The 20,547-nt window shown below is 36.9% G+C and overlaps 1 protein-coding gene across 1 annotated transcript in view; it reads left to right on the forward strand.

Moving 5' to 3' along the window:
- Positions 1-20,547, forward strand: part of LOC150091222 (neuroglian-like) — a 447,266-nt gene that overhangs the window by 177,546 nt on the left and 249,173 nt on the right. The window contains exon 6 of the mRNA XM_090374775.1: positions 17,684-17,789. Within this exon, the coding sequence (XP_090230901.1) occupies positions 17,684-17,789 (106 nt within the window). The remainder of the gene's footprint in view (positions 1-17,683; positions 17,790-20,547) is intronic.

Raw genomic sequence — 20,547 nt, forward strand, 5'->3', positions numbered from 1 at the left:
TGCTTCCTATAAAAAGCAGCCTGAGTGAACAAAAGTGTTTCCAGATTCAGAAGGTAATGCATGCTAGTATAGAATCTCTGTTGTGTGAATTAGTTGAAGGGAAGGAATAATTATGGATGTGAAGATTATGAGAGCCCTACATGCAAATCGCATGGACAGTTATAGGTGATTTCAATTTGTCCCTAATTGATTGGGAGCAGGTGGGAGAAAAACCCACCATAGAGAGCAAAATTATTAAATCAGTTATATGATTGTTGTTTGTATCAGCATGTTAAGGAAGGTACTAGGGGTAAAAATACACCGGAACCATTAGTGGTGGTGATCAATGATTTAGATATTAGATGACAAGGGGAGAGAGGGAGCAGTTGTTAAAGGCAAAGGAATAAGTTTTAATTTAAAGAAAGGAGATTATGACCACTTAAAGTGCTAACTACATGGCCTCTTTCAACTGGATAGCTCATAGAGAACAAATACTTAGAATTGTGGTATACCTTTTAAAGCTATAGTCACATAAGCCTCAATTACATACCAACTAAGAAATATTGTTCAAGGTTTAGGCCTAAATGGTTGTCAGATGAACTAATGAGACATGTGGCAGAGAAGAAAAATGCATGGGATACATACAAATTAATGGGTGACATGGAAGCCTATGATAGATATAAGTTGGTCTGTAACCAAGTCACAAAGGAGATTAGGCAGGCAAAGGCAGACTATGAAAAATCCTTGGCAAAGGATGCAAAGAAAAACAGAAAAGAGTTCTTTACATATTTAAACTCAAGAAGGAAAGGGATGAATCAGATTGGTCCACTGGATATTGATGGTTCAACAGTTGAGGATCCTGCTCAGGTGGCTAACAATCTAGAGTATTTTGTATCTACATTCACGCATGAGGAGTTATTCAGGAAGGAGAATGATGTAGGTAACGTAAACATTGGCAGTGAGCTGGATGATTTTGTAATAACTGAGAGGAAAGTGCAGGAGAGATTGTTGAGGATAAACATAAAAAAGGCACCTGGGGTGGATGGGATCTATCCAGTTATATTAAAGGAGGCAGCAAAGGAAGTAAGCAAACCCCTAGCCATAATTATGAGAGCTTCTTTGGACTCAGGGGAGGTACCCATAGACTGGAGATGTGCAAATGTAACCCCAATTCACAAAGGAGGATCAAAGGCTGACACAAGTAATTATAGACCTGTTAGTTTAACTTCTGTTCCAGGTAAATTAATGGAGGCACTGGTTAAAGAAGCACTGCAGGATCATCTAGACAAGAATTCAGTTATAGCTCAGACGCAGCATGGTTTTGTTAAGGGCAGGTCTTGCCTGACCAATTTGATTGCATACTATGATGTAGTCACAAAAGAACTGGATGCAGGGAATAACTTTGATATTATATACTTGGATCTTAGAAAGGCTTTTGATACTGTTGCACATGGAAGACTGCTGCACAAATTGGAGCAGTGTGGCATTGGAGGCAAATTGCTGCTATGGATAAGGGGATGGTTGAGTGGCAGAAGACAGAGTGGTAATCAATGGACACTGCTCAACGTGGACTAATGTTATTAGTGGAGTTCCTCAGGGTTCAGTGTTGGGTCCGTTGCTGTTTTCGGTGTTTATGAATGATATTGATGATGGGATATCAAGTTTAATATCCAAGTTTGCAGATGATACAAAGGTTGGCAGGGTTGTTAAGGACACTACTGACGCTATGCTGCTGCAACAGGATCTGGAAAGGTTGAACAGATGGGCTGAGAGGTGGCAAATGAAGTTTAACATTGACAAATGTAAAGTACTACATATGGGAAACAGTAACCCCAGAGCAACGTATCAACTCTGCGGTACTACACTGACAGTGGTGGAGAATGAAAAGGACCTGGGGGTAATTGTGCAGGCAGATATGAAGTTCTCTGAGCAGTGCAGATGAGCTGCAAGAGTAGCTCATGGTGTCTTGTCAATGATATACAGGAATTTTTCTAGCAGGGATAAGGAGGTGATTATTCCCTTGTATAAGGCAATGGTTAGGCCACATCTTGAGTACTGTATACAGGGCTGGAGGCCTCATTTCAAGAAGGATGTAGAGCTGCTGGAACGGGTACAGAGAAGGGCAACAAGATTAGTGAATGGAACAAAGGGTTGCTCTTACGAAGAAAGGCTTAAGTTTTGCAAATTACAGAGTCTGGAGACTAGGCACCGGCGAGGTGATCTGATAGAGGTGTATAAGGCCTTGAATGGTTTGAGCATGCTCAATGCCAATGGGATTCTTCATCTTGCTCAGAATAATCACCTGAGAGGGCATAAATTCAAATTGAGGAAGGACGGATGTCGGATAGATGTGCGGAAATTTGCCTTTGGCCAGCAGGTGGTTGGTTGGTGGAACCGACTTCCATCACTTGTTGTTGAAGTTGATAGCCTAAACAAATTTAAAGCTCAACTGGACAGGTATTTCGAACGAACGGAGGGGTGAAATGGGAGTGGTGTGTGTGTTTTTTTTTGGCTGATGCTGAATAAGCTTGCTTTCTTGCATCATATGCCTCTACTAATGCTAATGCTAAATGCAGTGAGTTGACTCACTCTTTAAAACCTGGTGTCCTCAGAGATTGAGAGCCACTAGATTTTAAAATTTTCTGGATTTTAGAAAGGTACATCCAGTGTTTGAGCACTTTTAAAGGAGCCCATTTTAATAAATATTAAACACAAGCAACTGAACGTATTTATATCTGTAAATATTTCTCGTGACTGTCTTGTTCTTTCATTTGTTTTTTCAGGCTGCAAGATTTGCATTTCATGGATAATGCAATGATATTAATTCTCACAGTGGAACAAACTTGCCTTTTGAAATGAGTTGCACTAGTATGGCACTTCTTCAACAGATTTTCAACCTTGAAAACTGATTTCTTATACATGTGACAGCTCACATTTATCAACTATTTTGTCTGTGTGTTTAGAGCCTACAGACCACATAATATCTAATGAGTAACTAGTTAGTCCTGAAACAGGCTATCATAGAAGCCCCATCATTTAAACAAATGGTCTATTAACCAATTGGTGAGCTATCTGTTTGAAAGTATTATAATACAAGGGTAATTTGTTGCAGAAGCAAGTTTGTTTTGCTGAAAGTATTAGTATTATGCAAGAACGCAAGTGTATATAACATCAGCAAAAAAAAAAAAAAAAAACCTGCATCACCTGTCCATCCCTTCCAATAGTTTGTTTATTTCTGCTTTCAATTTATTCAAATTACCTACTTCCACAACAACAGATGCTGGCTGAAGGCAAACTTCTGTACATCTATCCTGAAATATGAAGAATGCCATCAGAATTGAGTTTGCTTAATCAATTCAAACTTTAAACATCTCAATCAAATCAGCTTGCAGGTGCCTAGACACTGCAATTTACAGAACTGAAGCTTTTCTTGGACGGACACCCTTTTTATTCCATTCACCATTCTCATTGCCCTTCTCTGCACTCGTTCCAGCAGATCTTCCTAAAATGAGTCCTCCAGACCTGTACGAGTGAAAAGGTTTAATGATTTTAAATAACTAAATATGGCTGACACATGGTCATTGTCAGATAAAATATGACTGAGTGTATAAGGCTCAGTCAAATGACTAAAAGTGGTAAAATATAAAACATGTTTATAACGTAGACACTTGGATAGAATATGACATAGGGTTAAAAAGGTGTCACAGTGCTCACATATAGGGGAATCATCTGCCCTCAGCAGGAATGAATGCCTAAGATGACTGTGTTCTATGTGGAAGTGAGCAAGAATAGCATCCACTCTATGGTTACTGCACAGACTAGACTGTAGTTTTTGATTATAGGCTTTATCTGATCCAGTTTGTTCATGAATTGCCAAGATTGTTGCCACTGGGAGAATAATCTGTTGTGTATTACGTGCCTGTAGTCTGTATAGGGATTAATAGGTTATGGTTTTTCTCGGGTTGTGGTGACCTGGCTGCAGTGTCAGCCATTTTATTACCATTGATCTCAGCATGGCTTGGAATTTAGCAGAAATGGATGTTGATCAACCATTCAGAAAGAGAAATATAACATCTGGTGGGCCTGAATTAGGAATGGATTTGGATTATATCTTATCCCCAGTAAAGCCTATAGGATACTTAGAGAGTGCATACACCATACAAATTGGGTAATTGTGGGTTTTGATGTGGCCCAAGGATAATCCTATAGCATACAGCTCTGCTGAGTATATGTTGCATTTGTAGGTATCTTCCCAGACATAGTGTTATCTGGGAAGATGGTAGCAGACCTCACAGATGAGGCTGACCTTGAGTGATTAGTGAAAACAGGCAACAAGTCCAAGTTCTCTTAGTAAATCTTGGATACAAATACCAAAGGGATGGTTGGCAGTCTTGCAGCTATTATAGAGGTTTTCCCCAACCTTGCTCAAAAAGATGCCCACATGGGATGGTCTGGCAGAAATTTTAGTTAAAAGGTCTATTGTAGTGACAATTGCTTTTGTCAGTGAACCAAGGATGGTTCAGTTGCTTCGACATATAGACTCCTGACAGATGCTTGGAATGCTCCAGTAGCAATATGAATGGCCTAATGTTGGACTGAGTCAAGCCATTGCAGCATGCAGTTTTCAGCTGATGCATACAATTGGGACCCATAATCTAATTTAGAATGCACGAGTGCACAATCTGCGCCCCACTTGTTAGAGCAGCATTTCCCAAAATGGGGTCCGTAGACCAGTTCCAGGGAAGTCCACAAAACATTCAGAAGGTATCAATGCATTTAATAAATATGCATTTATTTTTTAAAAAAATATACTGATAGAATCGCAGCGAACTTCGTCGTAGAACATTACTTATTTTCGATAAGATTAGTATATATAATTGTATACATATTTCAAATTATTCGTTCTGTGTATAGCAAATTGATGATAAATAAAGTTATTATTATGTATCTGTATAAAAATAAGAATGAAGTTGAGTTGTTTCACACATTAAACTTTTGAATTTTCTTTTCAGAAAACCCACTGTTCATACTGGGTTTTCTTTTTTTTGAAGGGGGATCCACAAACTTGTTTTGATCTTTGAAGGGGTCTGTAAATCTCAGTAGCTTGGGAACCGCTGTGTTAGAGGATATAGCCAGTAACATGTAGTTCAGGTCCTTTGTACACTTTTGAAGTTGAGGACATGTTGCCAACTTAAAACACCTCAGTGGATTTGGGATTTTGGGATATAAATCCTTGCTGGGCAGCTTAAGTAGCTTGCCTTGATAGAACTTTGGGGCCATGCGATGTTGAGTGCAAGGATGACAACTCAAGTAAGAACAAGATTTCCATTTTTGTGCATCGATATTTGCTTGACAGCTATCATATCTTTCAGAGACATGAAGATCCCACTCTGATAGGACACCATGTGCAGAGTCCAGAGTTTTATGATGGCTTAGTGATAAGTATTCCCTCTATGGATGTAACTTTCAGAATTTGTTGGGCATGTTTGGCACATGAGGCTTCGACTAAAAGATATCCTTTTCACAATTTTGAGAATCTTGCCAACCCTTCTAATCCTTTCTGGATGAAGAAGGATGACATTTTCCTGATTGCTTGCTCTGTGATGAAATGGAGAATGAGGAAAAGCAGTGTCGCTGTTGGTATATCCTCAGTTTCTGAGCCCTATTTTCATTGGTGTTATCAGTGTTTTGTCTGATTGGTTAGGTAGGGAACTTGTTGAGGGTCCAAGAAGGAAAAGAGGGATAAATTACTCATAGGAGTAAAATAAAAGTTTCTGATGCTCGAAGTACCTTACCACAAAACTGTACGAGGGGACTCCCACTTGCAAACTAGCAGGTACTGCTTTTTATGAAAACCCCAAACACGAAAGGTATCAAAACCTATAGTACTTAGTACCGTGCATGGGTTGAAGGAGAAGTATGGGGGGAGGGAGATGCCCGAATGGGATGCCAAGTTCGCTTATAGCATCATACCCACATTTCCAATAAGTTTTGACCTTGTCCTGAGACCAAAGGGAAGGAGACCTATTGGAATGCAGTTGACCCTAGCAGTATGAACCACATGCCGATTGATCCCAGTCAGGCTGGTCCTGGAGACCTTGTCAAAGCAGGGACAAAAGTGATGTATTAGGACTGGGTTCCTCACCCACCTGATCCTCCTTTCTGAGTATCCACAGGTTGCACTGCACAGCTGCATATGCCATGTTCCAGTGATGTAACCCTGCAATAAAAGTATGGAGATTGGATCCCAGCAATGCTAATTTGGAAGCCCAGCAGCATTCCTGGGAAGTCCCCCTCACCACATACAGATGCCCATGATAAGGGATACTTGGAGTTTAACTAAAAACAGCAGAGGAAGGAAGGTATTTGGGATTTATACCACATGAAAATAATGGAGTCACTGGCTAAGGAAGCAATGCAGGATCATCTAGACAAGACTACAGTTATAGTTCAGACACAGCATGGGTTTGTTAAGGGGAAGTCTTGTCTGACAAATTTGATTGGATACTGTGATGTGGTCACAAAGCTCAATGCAAAGAATAATTTTGATATCATATACTTGGATTTTAGGAAAGCTTTTGATAGTGTTGCACATGGAAGACTACTATAAAAATTGGAGCGGTATGGCATTAAGGGCAAGTTGCTACATTGGATAAAAGGATGGTTGAGTGGTTATCAATGGACACGTCTCTTCATGGACTAACGTCATTAGTGGAGTCCCCAAGGGTTCGGTGTTGGGCCTATTGTTGTTTTCAGTATTTATCAATGATATTGATGAAGGTATATCGGGGTTAATGTCTAAGTTTGCATACGATATGAAGGTTGGCAGGGTTATTAATGACAGTAATGATAGTACGCTACTGCAACAGGATCTGGAAAAGTTGAGCAGATGGGCTGAGAGGTGGCAACTGAAGTTTAACATTGACATGTGTAAAGTACTGCATATGGGTAACAGTAACCCCAGAGTAATGTACCAACTGGGTGGTACTACACTCAGGGTAGTGGAGAATGAAAAGGACCTGGGGGTAATTGTGCTGTCAGACACGAACTTTTCTGAGCAGTGCAAAGAGGCTACAAGAGTAGCTCATAGTGTCTTGTCAATGATACAGGAATTTTGCTAGCAGAGATAAGGGGGTGATTGTCCTCCTTGTATAAGGATATAAGGCATAATAAAACTCTGGGGTTACTGTTACCCATATGCAGTACTTTACATTTGTCATTATAATCTGCTCACTCTGTCATCAGTATCATTTATATAATGGGCAACTTGCGCATTGTGATTGTCTAACCTGTGTATGAATCAAAACTTGTGCTGTCAGAAAAGTATAAAACTTCTGTGCATTCATGCATTGCCATCTTCTCGAAAGTAGTAGAGCAATTAAGGGAATGGTTTTCTTGAAGGTATTAATACATCATTGGTGAATGGTAAGGTGACCGCTTTTTGCATTGGAAAAACTGTTTGTCTGAAGTTTCTCTTCTAAATTATGCCTCTTTTAAGCCCCATCCCTTGATTTGTATTGGTCTGTGATGGTTATTCTAATGTTCCGAAGGTTCTTTGGGTACTTTGACATGGCCACTAAGTTAGAGGAGTTTATTAGTTTGAATAATGATAATCAGTTTCCCTTCCAAACTGTGGGTTTTCCAATTATGAATTTGAGATAATGCAGTTTTATTTTGATATAAAGGTAAAAGGTAAACTGCAGCCATTATCTACCCACTGCAGGATGGAAGCCTCCTCAACAATTCATGTTCAGGGAAATGGACCATAATCTGCCATGCTGGTCCAGTGCGGGTTGGTATCGGCCGTATTTACCAGTCAGGGGCTTGAACCCCGTTCTACTGCACTCCTGCTCCTGACACTCGGCTATAGAGTCTTTGATATACTAAAGCTTTATTTTATTGTCTGTGGATGCATGTGTGTTACTTATGCACAGTTCAATCCAGTCTCCTTTAACAAAATAACCTGTCAATTATTACTCTTGCCTCCCATACATCACATGGACAGGCCTAGGAGGCAAAGCTGATTTACATAGTCTGAGGCCCTGGTACCCATACTTTTAGAGGTCTTAAAAAAACCAGCTCACTGAGTGGTGGTCCAGGGGCCCCATGGTTCGGGTGACTTTGGGGGCTTTCTCTCTTTTAAACTTGTTACTGTATCCTTGGTAAATTTGCACTTGCTATTGCATAGTGCAGGAGCGAACTTGCTGACATTTCATTTATGCCCTTATTGTTTACATCCTCAATGATGCACTTGTGTACCATATATACCAGAGGTTGCCAATGAATTTTCTTCATGGTTTTTATTAATAAATATGTAACTCATTATGGTTCAGATCTCTTTTTAGTATAAAATTAATAAACTGTCAAGTAAATATTATAACAATCCATTTCAGTTTTATTTTATTACAGAATATGAAGAAAGAGTTCATTCACATATGGTTAAAATGTGACTTAAATTGAAAAATATGATAATTCAATAAATTTTTTTCAAATGTCCCACATCGAATTAAGGGAGCTTAAAAAATTCAAAACTAAAATAATTACTTTATGTTCAAATTACTGACATAAGTTCAGATTCCTTGTGGTCTAGATGCAGACTCCCAGTTGATCTTTGATACGTATATGCTGTTGCACATAGAGTTATCGCTGCCTCTCTATAGATTTTTGTGTTTCTGACTAACATTTACATTTTTTGCAGGTGTATTTTGGTCTTGTTTTTGCAGTATTTTGAAAATTACAACATTTGTTTCATAGTAATGTAAATTAACATTTAGTTTACCCTTTATCATGTTCTATAAATGTTCAAGAAGTGCTGAAAGTGACAAATGACATTTACTGTAGAAGAAAGGAACACTATAGTATACCATGAAATGAATGCAGCAAATTATTTCTACAATTAGTATTATACAGTAGATGGCAAGGTGCAGTTCTGCAATCTAAGTAGCAAGATAATCAAAATTCAAAAATAAAATGCAATATAATTTTATTATTTCATATAATCATTAAACTTAAATATGAAATTATGATTTAATTATTTTTATAAGATAATTAAAATGATCATAACATTATTTTTATGATTTCATTTTATTTTGAACGTTACTTTGGTAACGTTCAAAATAAAATGAAACGTTCGTCTTGGTACTTTGGTATCAGAATCGCACCTTGCTATATATTGCCCTGTAGCATTAATTTGCCACATAGTTTTCTTGTTATATTACTGTTCCGCTTTTTTTATATAATAGTCTTGGAGACAAAACCACTCCAAGATATAGCAAAGAAATTTACTGTTTTTTTTTTATTTTTTTAAAATTTATTTATTACAGTATTTCCTTATCTTCTATTTTTGTATTGCCAAATGTGGTACTACTTTTCAGGAATGTGTTCCGTATGGTTGGTGAGGAATGCCTGTGCTGTATTTAACACTCAAATGGGCTCAAACCACAGTCAATTGAAATATATGCGCTTTTGCACTCCCATGCTAGCCATTTGGCTCTGCTATGCCCAGACTTCTGTTGAATTCTTTGTTGCAAGCCTTAGGTGGTTATACTGTAGTCCATGGTGAGAGTGAAAGCTTTTTCTCGAACACCATTGTGTACACAAGCTGATTTCCAGGAAGGGTAGAGAGTAGTCTCATTTTTTAAAATTTTAAATTGGGTGGCACTAATTGATATAAGGGTAAAAGGTGGTGAGGTTTTTTCCCCAGATGTCAGCCATTATTTACCTTTTCTGGAGTATGTACATATATTTCAAAACCAATTAATTTATAAAATGGTTTGAAAAATATATATGTCTGTTTCATGTACAACTTCTTCCAATCTTCCAGTAAATACCACTGTTTCTTATTGGTGTTTCTAAGTACTTGTAGACACAGTTCATAACAGATAACAACACAAAAATGGCTTTTAAAATCGGAGGAGGAGAAGATTCTGCTTCTCAATCAGTCATATTCATCCAATTTTATTTTATATTAGTATTAGAATGGCTAAATTATGCAAGGAAATAGACTTTTTATATATCTACAAAAAAAAAAAAAAAAAAATTAATATAAGCAGGGCATTACATTTTTATTTCTTAAATTAATTGAATTTTTTCCTTTTGTATAATAATAATAAGAAGAAGAATAATAATAATAGCATTAGCATTAGTAAAGGCACATGATGCAAGAAAGCAAGCTTATATAGCATCAGCCAAAAAAAAAAAAAAACAGCCAAAAACAAAAAACAACGAAAAAAAAAAAAACCTCCTCATTTTACCTATCCACTCGCTCCAAATATTTCTGTTCTGCCTTGAATCTATTAAGCTATCAACTTCTACAATGACAGATGGAAGTTTGTTCCAGCAATCAACCACACGCTGGCTAAAGGCAAACTTCCGCACATCTATTCTACAACTGTCTTTCCTCAATTTGAATTTATGCCCTCTCAGGTGGTTATTCTGAGCAAGAGTAAGAAGCCCATCAGCATTGAGCATGCTCAAACCATTCAAGGCTTTATGCAACTCGATCAGATCACCTCGCAGGTGCCTAGTTTCCAGACACTGTAATTTGCAAAACTTAAGCCTTTCTTCGTAAGAGCAACTCTTTGTTCCATTCACTAATCTTGTTGCCCTTCTCTGTATTCGTTCCAGCAGCTCTACATCCTTCTTAAAATGAGACCTCCAGACCTGTATATAGTACTCGAGTACTTAAGGGGATAATCACCTCCTTATCCCTGCTAGAAACATTCCTGTATGTAACTGACAATACACAATGAGCTACTCTTGCAGACCATCTGCACTGCTCAGAAAGCTTCATATCTGCCTGCACAATTACCCCCAGGTCCTTAGTTGATACATTACTCTTGGGATACTGCTTTTCATATGCAGTACTTTACATTTGCTACCATTTAATTTTTAATTGATTAACTAATAATATAGCATTAGCATAGGCATGATGCAAGAAAGCAAGCTTATACAGCGGCCAAAAAAAAAAAAAAAAAAAAAAACTTTTCTCATTTCGCCCATCCAGTCACTCCAAATGTTTGTCTAGTTCAGCCTTAAATTTATTTAAGCTATCAATTTCCACAACAACAGATGGAAGCCTGTTCCAGCAATCAACTACCCTCTGGCTAAAGGCAAACTTCCGCACATCTATTCTACAACTGTCTTTCCTTAATTTGACTCTATGCCCCTCAGGTTCTTAGTCTGAGCAAGTGGAAGTATCATATCCCCTCAGCATTGAGCCTGCTCAAACCATTCATGGCCTTATACACCTCAATCAGATAACCTTGCAGGTGCCTAGTCTCCAGATGCTGCAATTTGCAGAACTTAAGCCTTTCTTGGTAAGAGTGCCCCTTTGTTCCCCTCACCAGTCTTGTTGCCCTTTCTCTGTATTCATTCTAGCAACTCTACATCCTTCCTAAAATGAAGCCTCCAGATCTGTATGCAGTACTCAAGGCGTGGCCTGACCATTGCCTTATACAAGGGATAATCACCTCTTTATACCTGCTAGAAAAATTCCTGTATATCATTGACAAGACCTCATGACCTGCTCTGGCAGCCTGTCTGCACTGCTGAGAAAACCTTATATCTGACTGCACAATTACTATCAGCCCTTTTTTCATTCTCCTCTACCCTGAGTGTAGTAGTACACAGTTGTACATTTCTCTGTGGTTACCGCTACCCATATGCAGCACTTTGCATTTGTCAGTGTTAAACTTCAGTTGCCACCTCTTAGCCCATCTGCCCAACTTTTATAGATTCTGTTGCATAGCATACTGTCATTACTGTCATTAATTAATATATAAAAGTAATTGTTTTCTCTTTACTGTTTATGCTTCCTAACATTTTGTAATACTGTGTAATTAACAGCATGTGAAAACAATTTCAGGCTCTAATAAATTAATCAATCCTAGTATGCTGTCAACACTTTCTTAATGTAGCTTTGGTTATTTTGTCTTGGATTTTAATCCACCTATTGGGAGTTGAGTTACTACACGCGAATGGACTGACATGGTGTAAATAGTAGGCACTTTACACAAATGTGCTAATACACCTAAAAAAAACCCTTTGATAAAAAGTGACTATCCAATTTAACTTCGAACTTAATCAAATTCTCTGCCTCAACCACCGTGGCAGCTAATTTATTCCAGTGATTTATAACATGCTGCTCAAAGGTAAACTTCGTGAGATCCAGAATTCTGTTACTCTCTAAAATTTTATAAGTCCTTGTCTCTCTTACTGGTAAAAATATAATTTCCTCATTCATTTATTTTTTATTGATCCCTTAAGGGCTTTATACAGTAAAATGTCAGTGTAATAAACACATGAGAACTGAAATATTCAGCAACATGAAATCATTTCTCATCCTCTACCAATTTATTACATATCTTATTTAAAAAAGGTTTAATTTTAACAAATCACTGTAATGAAAATATTAGTTTAGTGCAATAAAAATTCATACCATTATGAAAAAATATAATCATAATGAAATTTGTAAAAAGAAAATCCTTTAATACTTTTTGAGCTTTGGTCCTTAGTATCTGTCAATGCTGAAATGATTTACTAACTGGCCAATTAATTACCATTTTTAGATTAATGGCCTTTGATCTGTTTACCCTGAAGTCATACTTTATTCAGATCATATTTCACAAAACATGCTGATATGATGAACAATTGGCAACATCTATGCCAAATTAAATGTTCCTGTAGAAGCATCATCAAACAATCTTAATGTTGGATAGTAAAGCATTTGTTACTCAGAAAGTGACTGAGAACATTGTCGACTATTCCTTTGTCCCTCTCCACAAGTATTGGAGAGGGCAATGGTGAAGAAGAGATGACTATGTTAGGATTACCCTCTCGGTATAGCCAATATAAGGTGAGCTCTTTCCATTTCTTAATGACATGGAAAGATGCTCCAGACACAGTTTTGGAGAGTTGGAATATTGTTCAGGAATTTATGGAAAAATCCTTGTTGGAATAGACAATACAGAAACATTTTGGATTTTATAAGAAGTGACTACTAATTGATGGTAATTTTTTTTTTGTTATAATTATTTTAATGTAACTATTGTTCGTTTTTGATTGCATTTTACTATAATAAAAATTAATTGTAACAAATATGCTTTGGTTATATTGACATTTCATTGCATATATCAATCAGTCCCCCCCCCCAGGCACCTCCGTAGCACACACTTCTTGATTAGACTGGGGTTCAAGCCCGTCACCACCAAACACGGAGGATGCGGAAAGGTCAGGGAATGACCACCGCATATCTTGGAGCAATATGGCCTTAGTTGCTAATGCTTCTAAAAACCAAATAACAAACAACCCCCCACCACCACCACACACACCAAAGATGTCTATTTGCTCCTTGCACATGCAAAGCCATTTTTTATGGATATTAGTGCCCTTCGTTGATCTAATTGTTCTTTAGACCACTCTATAAATCCTGTCTTTCTCCAGGTATGGCCTCCAGACCTGAAAACAATATCTAAATATCATCTCATACAGAGGGACATCCTGCTTCTTATTAAGGTCTTGTATATCATGGACAGGACACCATGTGTCTCTTCCTGGCTGCCTGTTTACACTGCATAATAAATTTCATATTTGATTCTATCATGATCTCTTAAGTCAGAGTTTCCCCCAACTGGGATCCATGAAATTTTCAGAAGGGGTATCAAGTAATGTGTTTATATATATATATATATATATATATATATATATATATATATATATATATATATATATATATATATAACAGTTAAGAAGCAAAATAAGCAGAAAAAGGAAAATAACAAAAGTTATAGTATGTCTAATGCTCCAAAACATGCAGTGCAGCAGTAGAGGAAACAAAAGGATATAAATAATATAAATTATTTATATAAATATAAATAATTTATTTTTCCAGCAGGGATAAGGAGGTGATTATTCCATTGTATAAGGCGATGGTCAGGCCACACCTAGAGTACTGTATACAGGTCTGGAGGCCTCATTTCAAAAAGGATGTAGAGCTGCTGGAACGAGTACAGAGAAGGGCAACAAGATTAGTGAATGGAACAAAGGGGTGCTCTTACGAAGAAAGGCTTAAATTTTGCAAATTACAGTGTCTGGAGACTAGGCACCAGCGAGGTGATCTGATAGAGGTGTATAAAGCCTTGAATGGTTTAAGCATGCTCAATGCTGATGGGATTCTTCCTCTAGCTCAGAAAAATCACCTGAGAGGGCATAAATTCAAATCGAGGAAAGACAGATGTAGGATAGACGTGCGGAAATTTGCCTTTAGCCAGCGGGTGGTTGGTTGGTGGAACAGACTTCCATCCCTTGTGGTGGAGGTTGATAGCCTAAATAAGTTTAAGGCTCAGCTGGACAGGTATTTTGAACGAACAGAGGGGTGAAGTGGGAGTGGTTTTTTTTTTTTTTTTTTTTTTTTGGCTGATGCTGCATAAGCTTGCTTTCTTGCATCAAATGCCTCTACTAATGCTAATAATGTGTGGTTTGTAGTATAAATAAAGTGACTGTGAAAATGGAAATGAAACGACACAAGGTGCCAGAACTAAGAGAAGTTTAAGGGATAGTAGAAAGTGGAAGTGAAGTAGTGGTTAAACAGGTGAAAGAATTTGAAAAACCTAGTGCAAAAATGAACTGGGACTGAGGAAAAAAACAGGAATATATAAGTAAATAAATAACACTATATTCATATATGGAAGGGCAAGAGGTTGAATCAGGGGATGGCAAATATGCAAAATCTGAATATATAGTAGATGAAAATATGATATATAGCCAGGAAATTCATCAGGGGACTACTCCTGACCATGTATCAGGCACTGTGTTTCAAAACTTGTCTGTAGTATTAGAAAAAGGGGAGGCAAATATGCGACCGTTTATCGTAATACTAGTAGACAAGGTAGTCCCTATGCAGTGTAAAAAGTGTAAATTAAAATAAATACAAATTTACAAAAGTGTAATGTGGAATATAATACAAATGTCTGTGAAGTGCGGAAGGGTTTCAAGTAATGAAAAAGTTATTTTTATTTTTTTTAATAAATTGAAAGTTAATAATTTATTAACTTTCTTTCCGTATTACTCATATAAACACACACACTCACTCACTCACTCACTCTCTCTCTCTAAAAGTGGTTCATCTTGAACCACTTTTAATTCTCTCTCACTCACTCAAAACTATCTTCTGGATTTATGTAAAAACAAGAGCCAAAATTCTCTATAATTCAGATCCAGAAGTCAATGAGATAAAAACAAGCAAAACTTCAATAGATGTAGTAATACATAAAATTTTATTTTTAAATCAATTTTATTATTCTCTTGTGTTTTTTAATTTATTTTATTTAATTCTGATTTGATTTTTGACAGTTTCACTCTATGGAGGAAGTTCTCCACAGAGTTATAAGTTTTGATTACAACAAATTAAAATTGAAGGAGAACAATTTTTGAGATTGCCGAAGTATAGCTATAACAAGTTAAATTCAGAATGCTTAGTGGAATTCTGAAAGGATACCTGGCCTACTCTGGCTAGCTTGATTAATCATTTCAGGATCATTTATCAGTCTGATTCGTATTTGAGTGGGGAAGTGGTTATTATTATCATTATAATTTGTTAGAGTTTTTGTTCATGGTATACACCTAGCATTGGTTTATACTTGCGTGTAAACCAATGCTAGAAGTTTGGTAAATAAATTTGACGAATTTGAGGTATTGCTCAAAGCATCAAAGGCGGACATTGTTGGGATATCAGAGACATGGTGTCACACAGATATAAAGAATGCAGAACTGAAATTTGGGGAATACAACATCTATAGAAAGGATAGACAGGATAGGAAGGGAGGAGGGGTTATGCTATTAGTTAAGAAACACATAAAATCCAAGAAAATAAAATCCAGTCAACATTGCTGGACAGTGCAGTGTTGAGTCAGTTTGGTGTGACATAAGCATTGGGAGATCAAAATTGAGGAGTGTGCTATAGGCCTAATGACTCTGATGAGTATAATAAGAAACTGTACAGGGAAATAGAGTGGGCCAGTACATCAGAGAGTCTTATAATGGGGGATTTTAATTTCCCATATATTGACTGGAATTTGTGGGTTGGTCACTCACACACTAGCAAGGCTTTTGTGGATTTATTGGATGATTGTTTTCTACATCAGCATGTTCGGGAGGCAACTAGAGGGAGTAATACTCTTGATTTCATTATCAATAGTGATTCTTCATGCATTAAGAATCTGCAGATAAAGGAACCATTAGGTGGCAGTGATCACAGTCTGCCGAAGTGGGATTTACTCAAAGAGGTAACTACCATCAGGGGTAAAGGGAAGGGTTATTGCTTTCGTAAAGGCGACTACGATGGACTGAGACAGTATGTAAATTCTATACAGTGGTTCCAACTGATGATGTTACCATCAGCAAATTCAAAATGGGAGGCATTCAAAGAATTTATCTTGGAAGCTACTAGGCTTTACATACCAACTAAGAAATATTGTTCAAGGTTTAGGCCTAAGTGGATGTCAGATGAACTACTGAGACATATGGCAGAGAAGAAAAATGCATGGGATACATATAAATTAACATGTGACACAGAAGTCTATGATAGATATAAGTTGATCTGTAACCAAGTTATCCTTTGCATCCTTTGGCCACCTCTAGCTTACTGCCAGAGGTGTATTCAACTCTGGCAGTAAGCTAGATAATCTTGTAATGACTGAGAGTAAAGTGGAGTAGAAATTGTTGAAGATAAACACAAGAAAGGCACCTGGGATGGATGGGATCTATCCAGTTATATTAAAGAAGGCAGCAGAAGAAGTAAGCAAACCCTTAGCCATAATTATGAGAGCTTCCTTGGACTCACAGTTGAGGTACCCACAGACTGGAGATGTGCAAATGTCACCCCAATTCACAAAGGAGGATCAAAGGCCGACACAAGTAATTATAGACCTGTCAGACCTAAAGCCCGACACACGTGCTAAATCAGCCTGATTCATGCCCTTTTCCATTCATTTTATAACGTCTAGTTTCATTTACATTGTAAGAGAGAGCCGTTTACCACTACTGCTCCACTTCTTTTTTTTGCCTTGGGGCCATGCTAGGGAAATAACAATATCTTTTGTAACAGAAAAAACACTGATCCTACTCTGAACAAGAACAACAAAAACTGAGGGATCAGGAATAGACAAGTAGTGGCAGCAGGCGGGTGTGCGGGTATCTGATGCAGTGTTACCATATACATGGCAGCTTATTTTTGTACCTCGCTCGTGTGGTTCAAAATTGTCAATATATTTTCAATATACAATAGTTTTATTAATTTTGAGAAATTTTGTGCTTTGTACATAATTAGAGGAAGTGCCTGCAGATAAAAATTCACCAAAATGTGAATCTGGCCATTTCCCAGGCAATAGGCAAATCATTCTCTTTCAGTTGAGGTCATTAGCACTTTGCTGCAACCATGAAGTGGAGCTTTTATTTGAATTGTCATAATCTGATTATTTTTATTTTATTCTTCTATTTTGATTATCATAATCCGATTATGAAACAAAAGATATCATTCATCCACAAAAGGTAAAAGTAGTGGATTTTGTACTCAACACTGTGTGTCAAAATACAAAATAAGTAGTTTTATTCCCATGTTTTGGAAACACAGGCTTTGAGCTAGTTTAATGTTACTTTGTAGTTTCAACTGTGTGTAAACAGATACAGTTTAATATTATTTTGCTAGGTTCTGGACAGTCCAGCTACCGCCCTACTAAGCAATACATTTCACCACCTAATATTGTAGCTCTTCGTGGACAGAAACTGGAACTGCATTGTATCTTTGGTGGAACGTAAGTAGTATTGGTCCTCCTCTTTTTTTCAGGTTTATTTTCACTGGATCATACTTTATTTTTATGATTTTTTAAATAAAAAAACTAAATTTAAACAAACATCAGTATTACAAGTTTGCTAATGTTGTTTACTTTTTTTTATTATTCTTAGGGATTTGAATATTATTACTCATTTGGTAATTTCAGAAGAAAAAATTTTATGAAGATTTAAAAAAAAAATAACATAATTTACATAGAAAATATCTTTCACCAAGATAAAGAAACCGCTTTCATTAAAAAGTTAATTACTTTCTTTAAAAATTAATTACACAATAAATCATTAACTTTCAGAAGTTTAACGGCCTCATTAAAGTTGGGAATTTTGTTTAAAAACATTCTCATATGTAGTAAAACTTCAGCAATACACAGTAATGGGGAGAAGGGGGATAGTGTGAATTATAAAACTAATTATATAGCAGACTCCTGATTATCTTAGGGTCTGCATAAGAAATAAATTTATCCCAGATCAAAACCCCATTGGTTCACAAAATTAAAGAAAAACTTGTAGATGTGACAAAAACAAATTTATTTTCATTCGTATTACAGTAAGACCCCCCCCCCCATCCACAGGAAGTCTTGGGATACGTCCCAAGACTTACCGTGGATGGCTGAAACTGTGGATGTAAGTGAACACCTGCTGATCCCATATATAACGTGATTTTCTTGTACATACATACATATAATAAAGTTTAATTGATAAATTAAACACACAGTAAGACATTACCAACATTAAATATGGTAATAATAAAGTACAGCAGACTCTCGATTTACTGGGATTGGATTAACCAGGAAGCAGATTAACCAGAACACTTCAAGACTACATCCCCTGCAGCTTATGCGCTACTAAACCCCCATCACACACACACACACACACACACACACACACACACACACACACACACACACACACACACACACACACACACACACACACACACACACACACACACACACACAACTCCAAATAAAAAAAATAAAAAAAAACAGAAATCATAAAATTTAAGTAATAACTACGACAGATATTTTGCAAGTCGTAAATAAGCGACAAGAACTGGCATTATAAGTCATCATTGGGAGATTAGTGTACCTATTATCTTGCAATCCGTGCTGTGCGTTGCGTTGATTGTTGTGTTCCGTCACACCGCAGAAGGACAAATTTCGTTTCATTATTTATGTCAGGGTTGTCGGAATTTTTTGTATAGTAACTTTTTTTTTTGTTGTTGTTGTTTAGAAATTGCAAAAATGATGGGCAAACGCAAGAGTTGTGCTTTCAAATTAAACAAAAACTTGAAATTATTCAAAAGTTTGAAAATGGTGCATCCATTAAATCTCTAAAGAACCATTATAATGTTGGTGACCAAACCATATGCGACATTGTGAAAAATAAAGGGAAGCTATTCGATTTAAAATTGACATCGTAAAAAATAATGGGAAGCATCGTATTGGACACACGAGTAGTATGTTTTAAGTTTTTTTTTTAATTTTTTCCCCCTGGTTAACCATGGGTAACTGAATCATCAGATATTGGGGCACAACTGTATAATAAAAAGCATACAGTGGTGTGGGAATGTTTGATATAAAATTTAATATTTACATATATTCTCTTTTTGAAAAAGGAAAACAATGGCATTTGCCTTTTTCTTGGGAAATATAAATGCAAATGGGAAGTATGAAAGGAGGTTGTTCCAAAAAACAAAAGTAGAAGGGGTAAATAAGGCAGAGGAAACTTGGTTCTGTGAGTTTGGAGCTGGGCAATAAATGGATGTTGACTGGTTGAGGCAAATGTTCAGACTGGTTTGGAAGAGAGTGGAGGAAAGCATTCCAATTCAGAAGAACAGTGCCCATGGAAGTATCTATAGAAAAGCATTCACCAGAAACTGAATTCCATGAAACAAAGTGTGGAGAGTGTCAGAGATAGGGCGTTTATTAATTAACCTAAATGCCAGTCTTTTGAATGGAAGAGGTTTTAGGGGCACCACCCCGAAAAACTCTCCTAGTAGTGGGAAAAATACATCAATATGTCATCTCAAGATGTGGGAACAATATTCCATGGCAAATTGGATTTGAGATTTGCACAAAATGAGTAACTGTTTAGAAGAAAAGTAATGCTAAGAGCAAATAAAGAAAACTTGTTTTTTTTTTTATGCAGAAATTTGTGATGTGCTTATGCCAAGAGAGATTAGAAGTCATGGTAATCACTAACAAACATATGTGATCCTATCTAGAAATCCAGGTATCACTGAAGGTGATCATAGGAGTAGCTGACGTTTTTGCGAGACATAAGATAGGACTGAGTTTTAGAAGGGTTGAAGTCTATGTTTTCTTCATACATTGGAGAATTACATGGGTATGAGCTTTTTAAGGAATTGGTGGTGGATATTCTAGAAGATGAAGCTGTTTGTATTCAGGCCAAGGTTTCTCAAACTGGAAGGTGAATTTTAGTGGGCTCTCATCAGAAAAACTGGATAGGATTTCAAGTCAGTAGAGACAGGTCATTAATAAACAAGATGAAAATTAGTGGGAGTAAGAAAGGAACAAAGAACTGAACCTTGGGAAACACCAACATTAGTGGAAAAGTTAGAAGATAGAGAGCCAGCTACCATCACCTGCAGTAGTGGTCACAGAGAAAACTGGATTCTCAAATGCAAAAAAAGCAGTCGGCAATCCATAAGTGGAAGTCTGTTTAGAGGATCTTTATGCCAAACACAATCAAAAGCCA

Source organism: Mastigoproctus giganteus, chromosome 1 (genome assembly GCF_048544385.1).
Source record: "Mastigoproctus giganteus isolate SK-2022 chromosome 1, ASM4854438v1, whole genome shotgun sequence".
In the NCBI taxonomy this organism is placed as follows: domain Eukaryota; kingdom Metazoa; phylum Arthropoda; class Arachnida; order Uropygi; family Thelyphonidae; genus Mastigoproctus; species Mastigoproctus giganteus.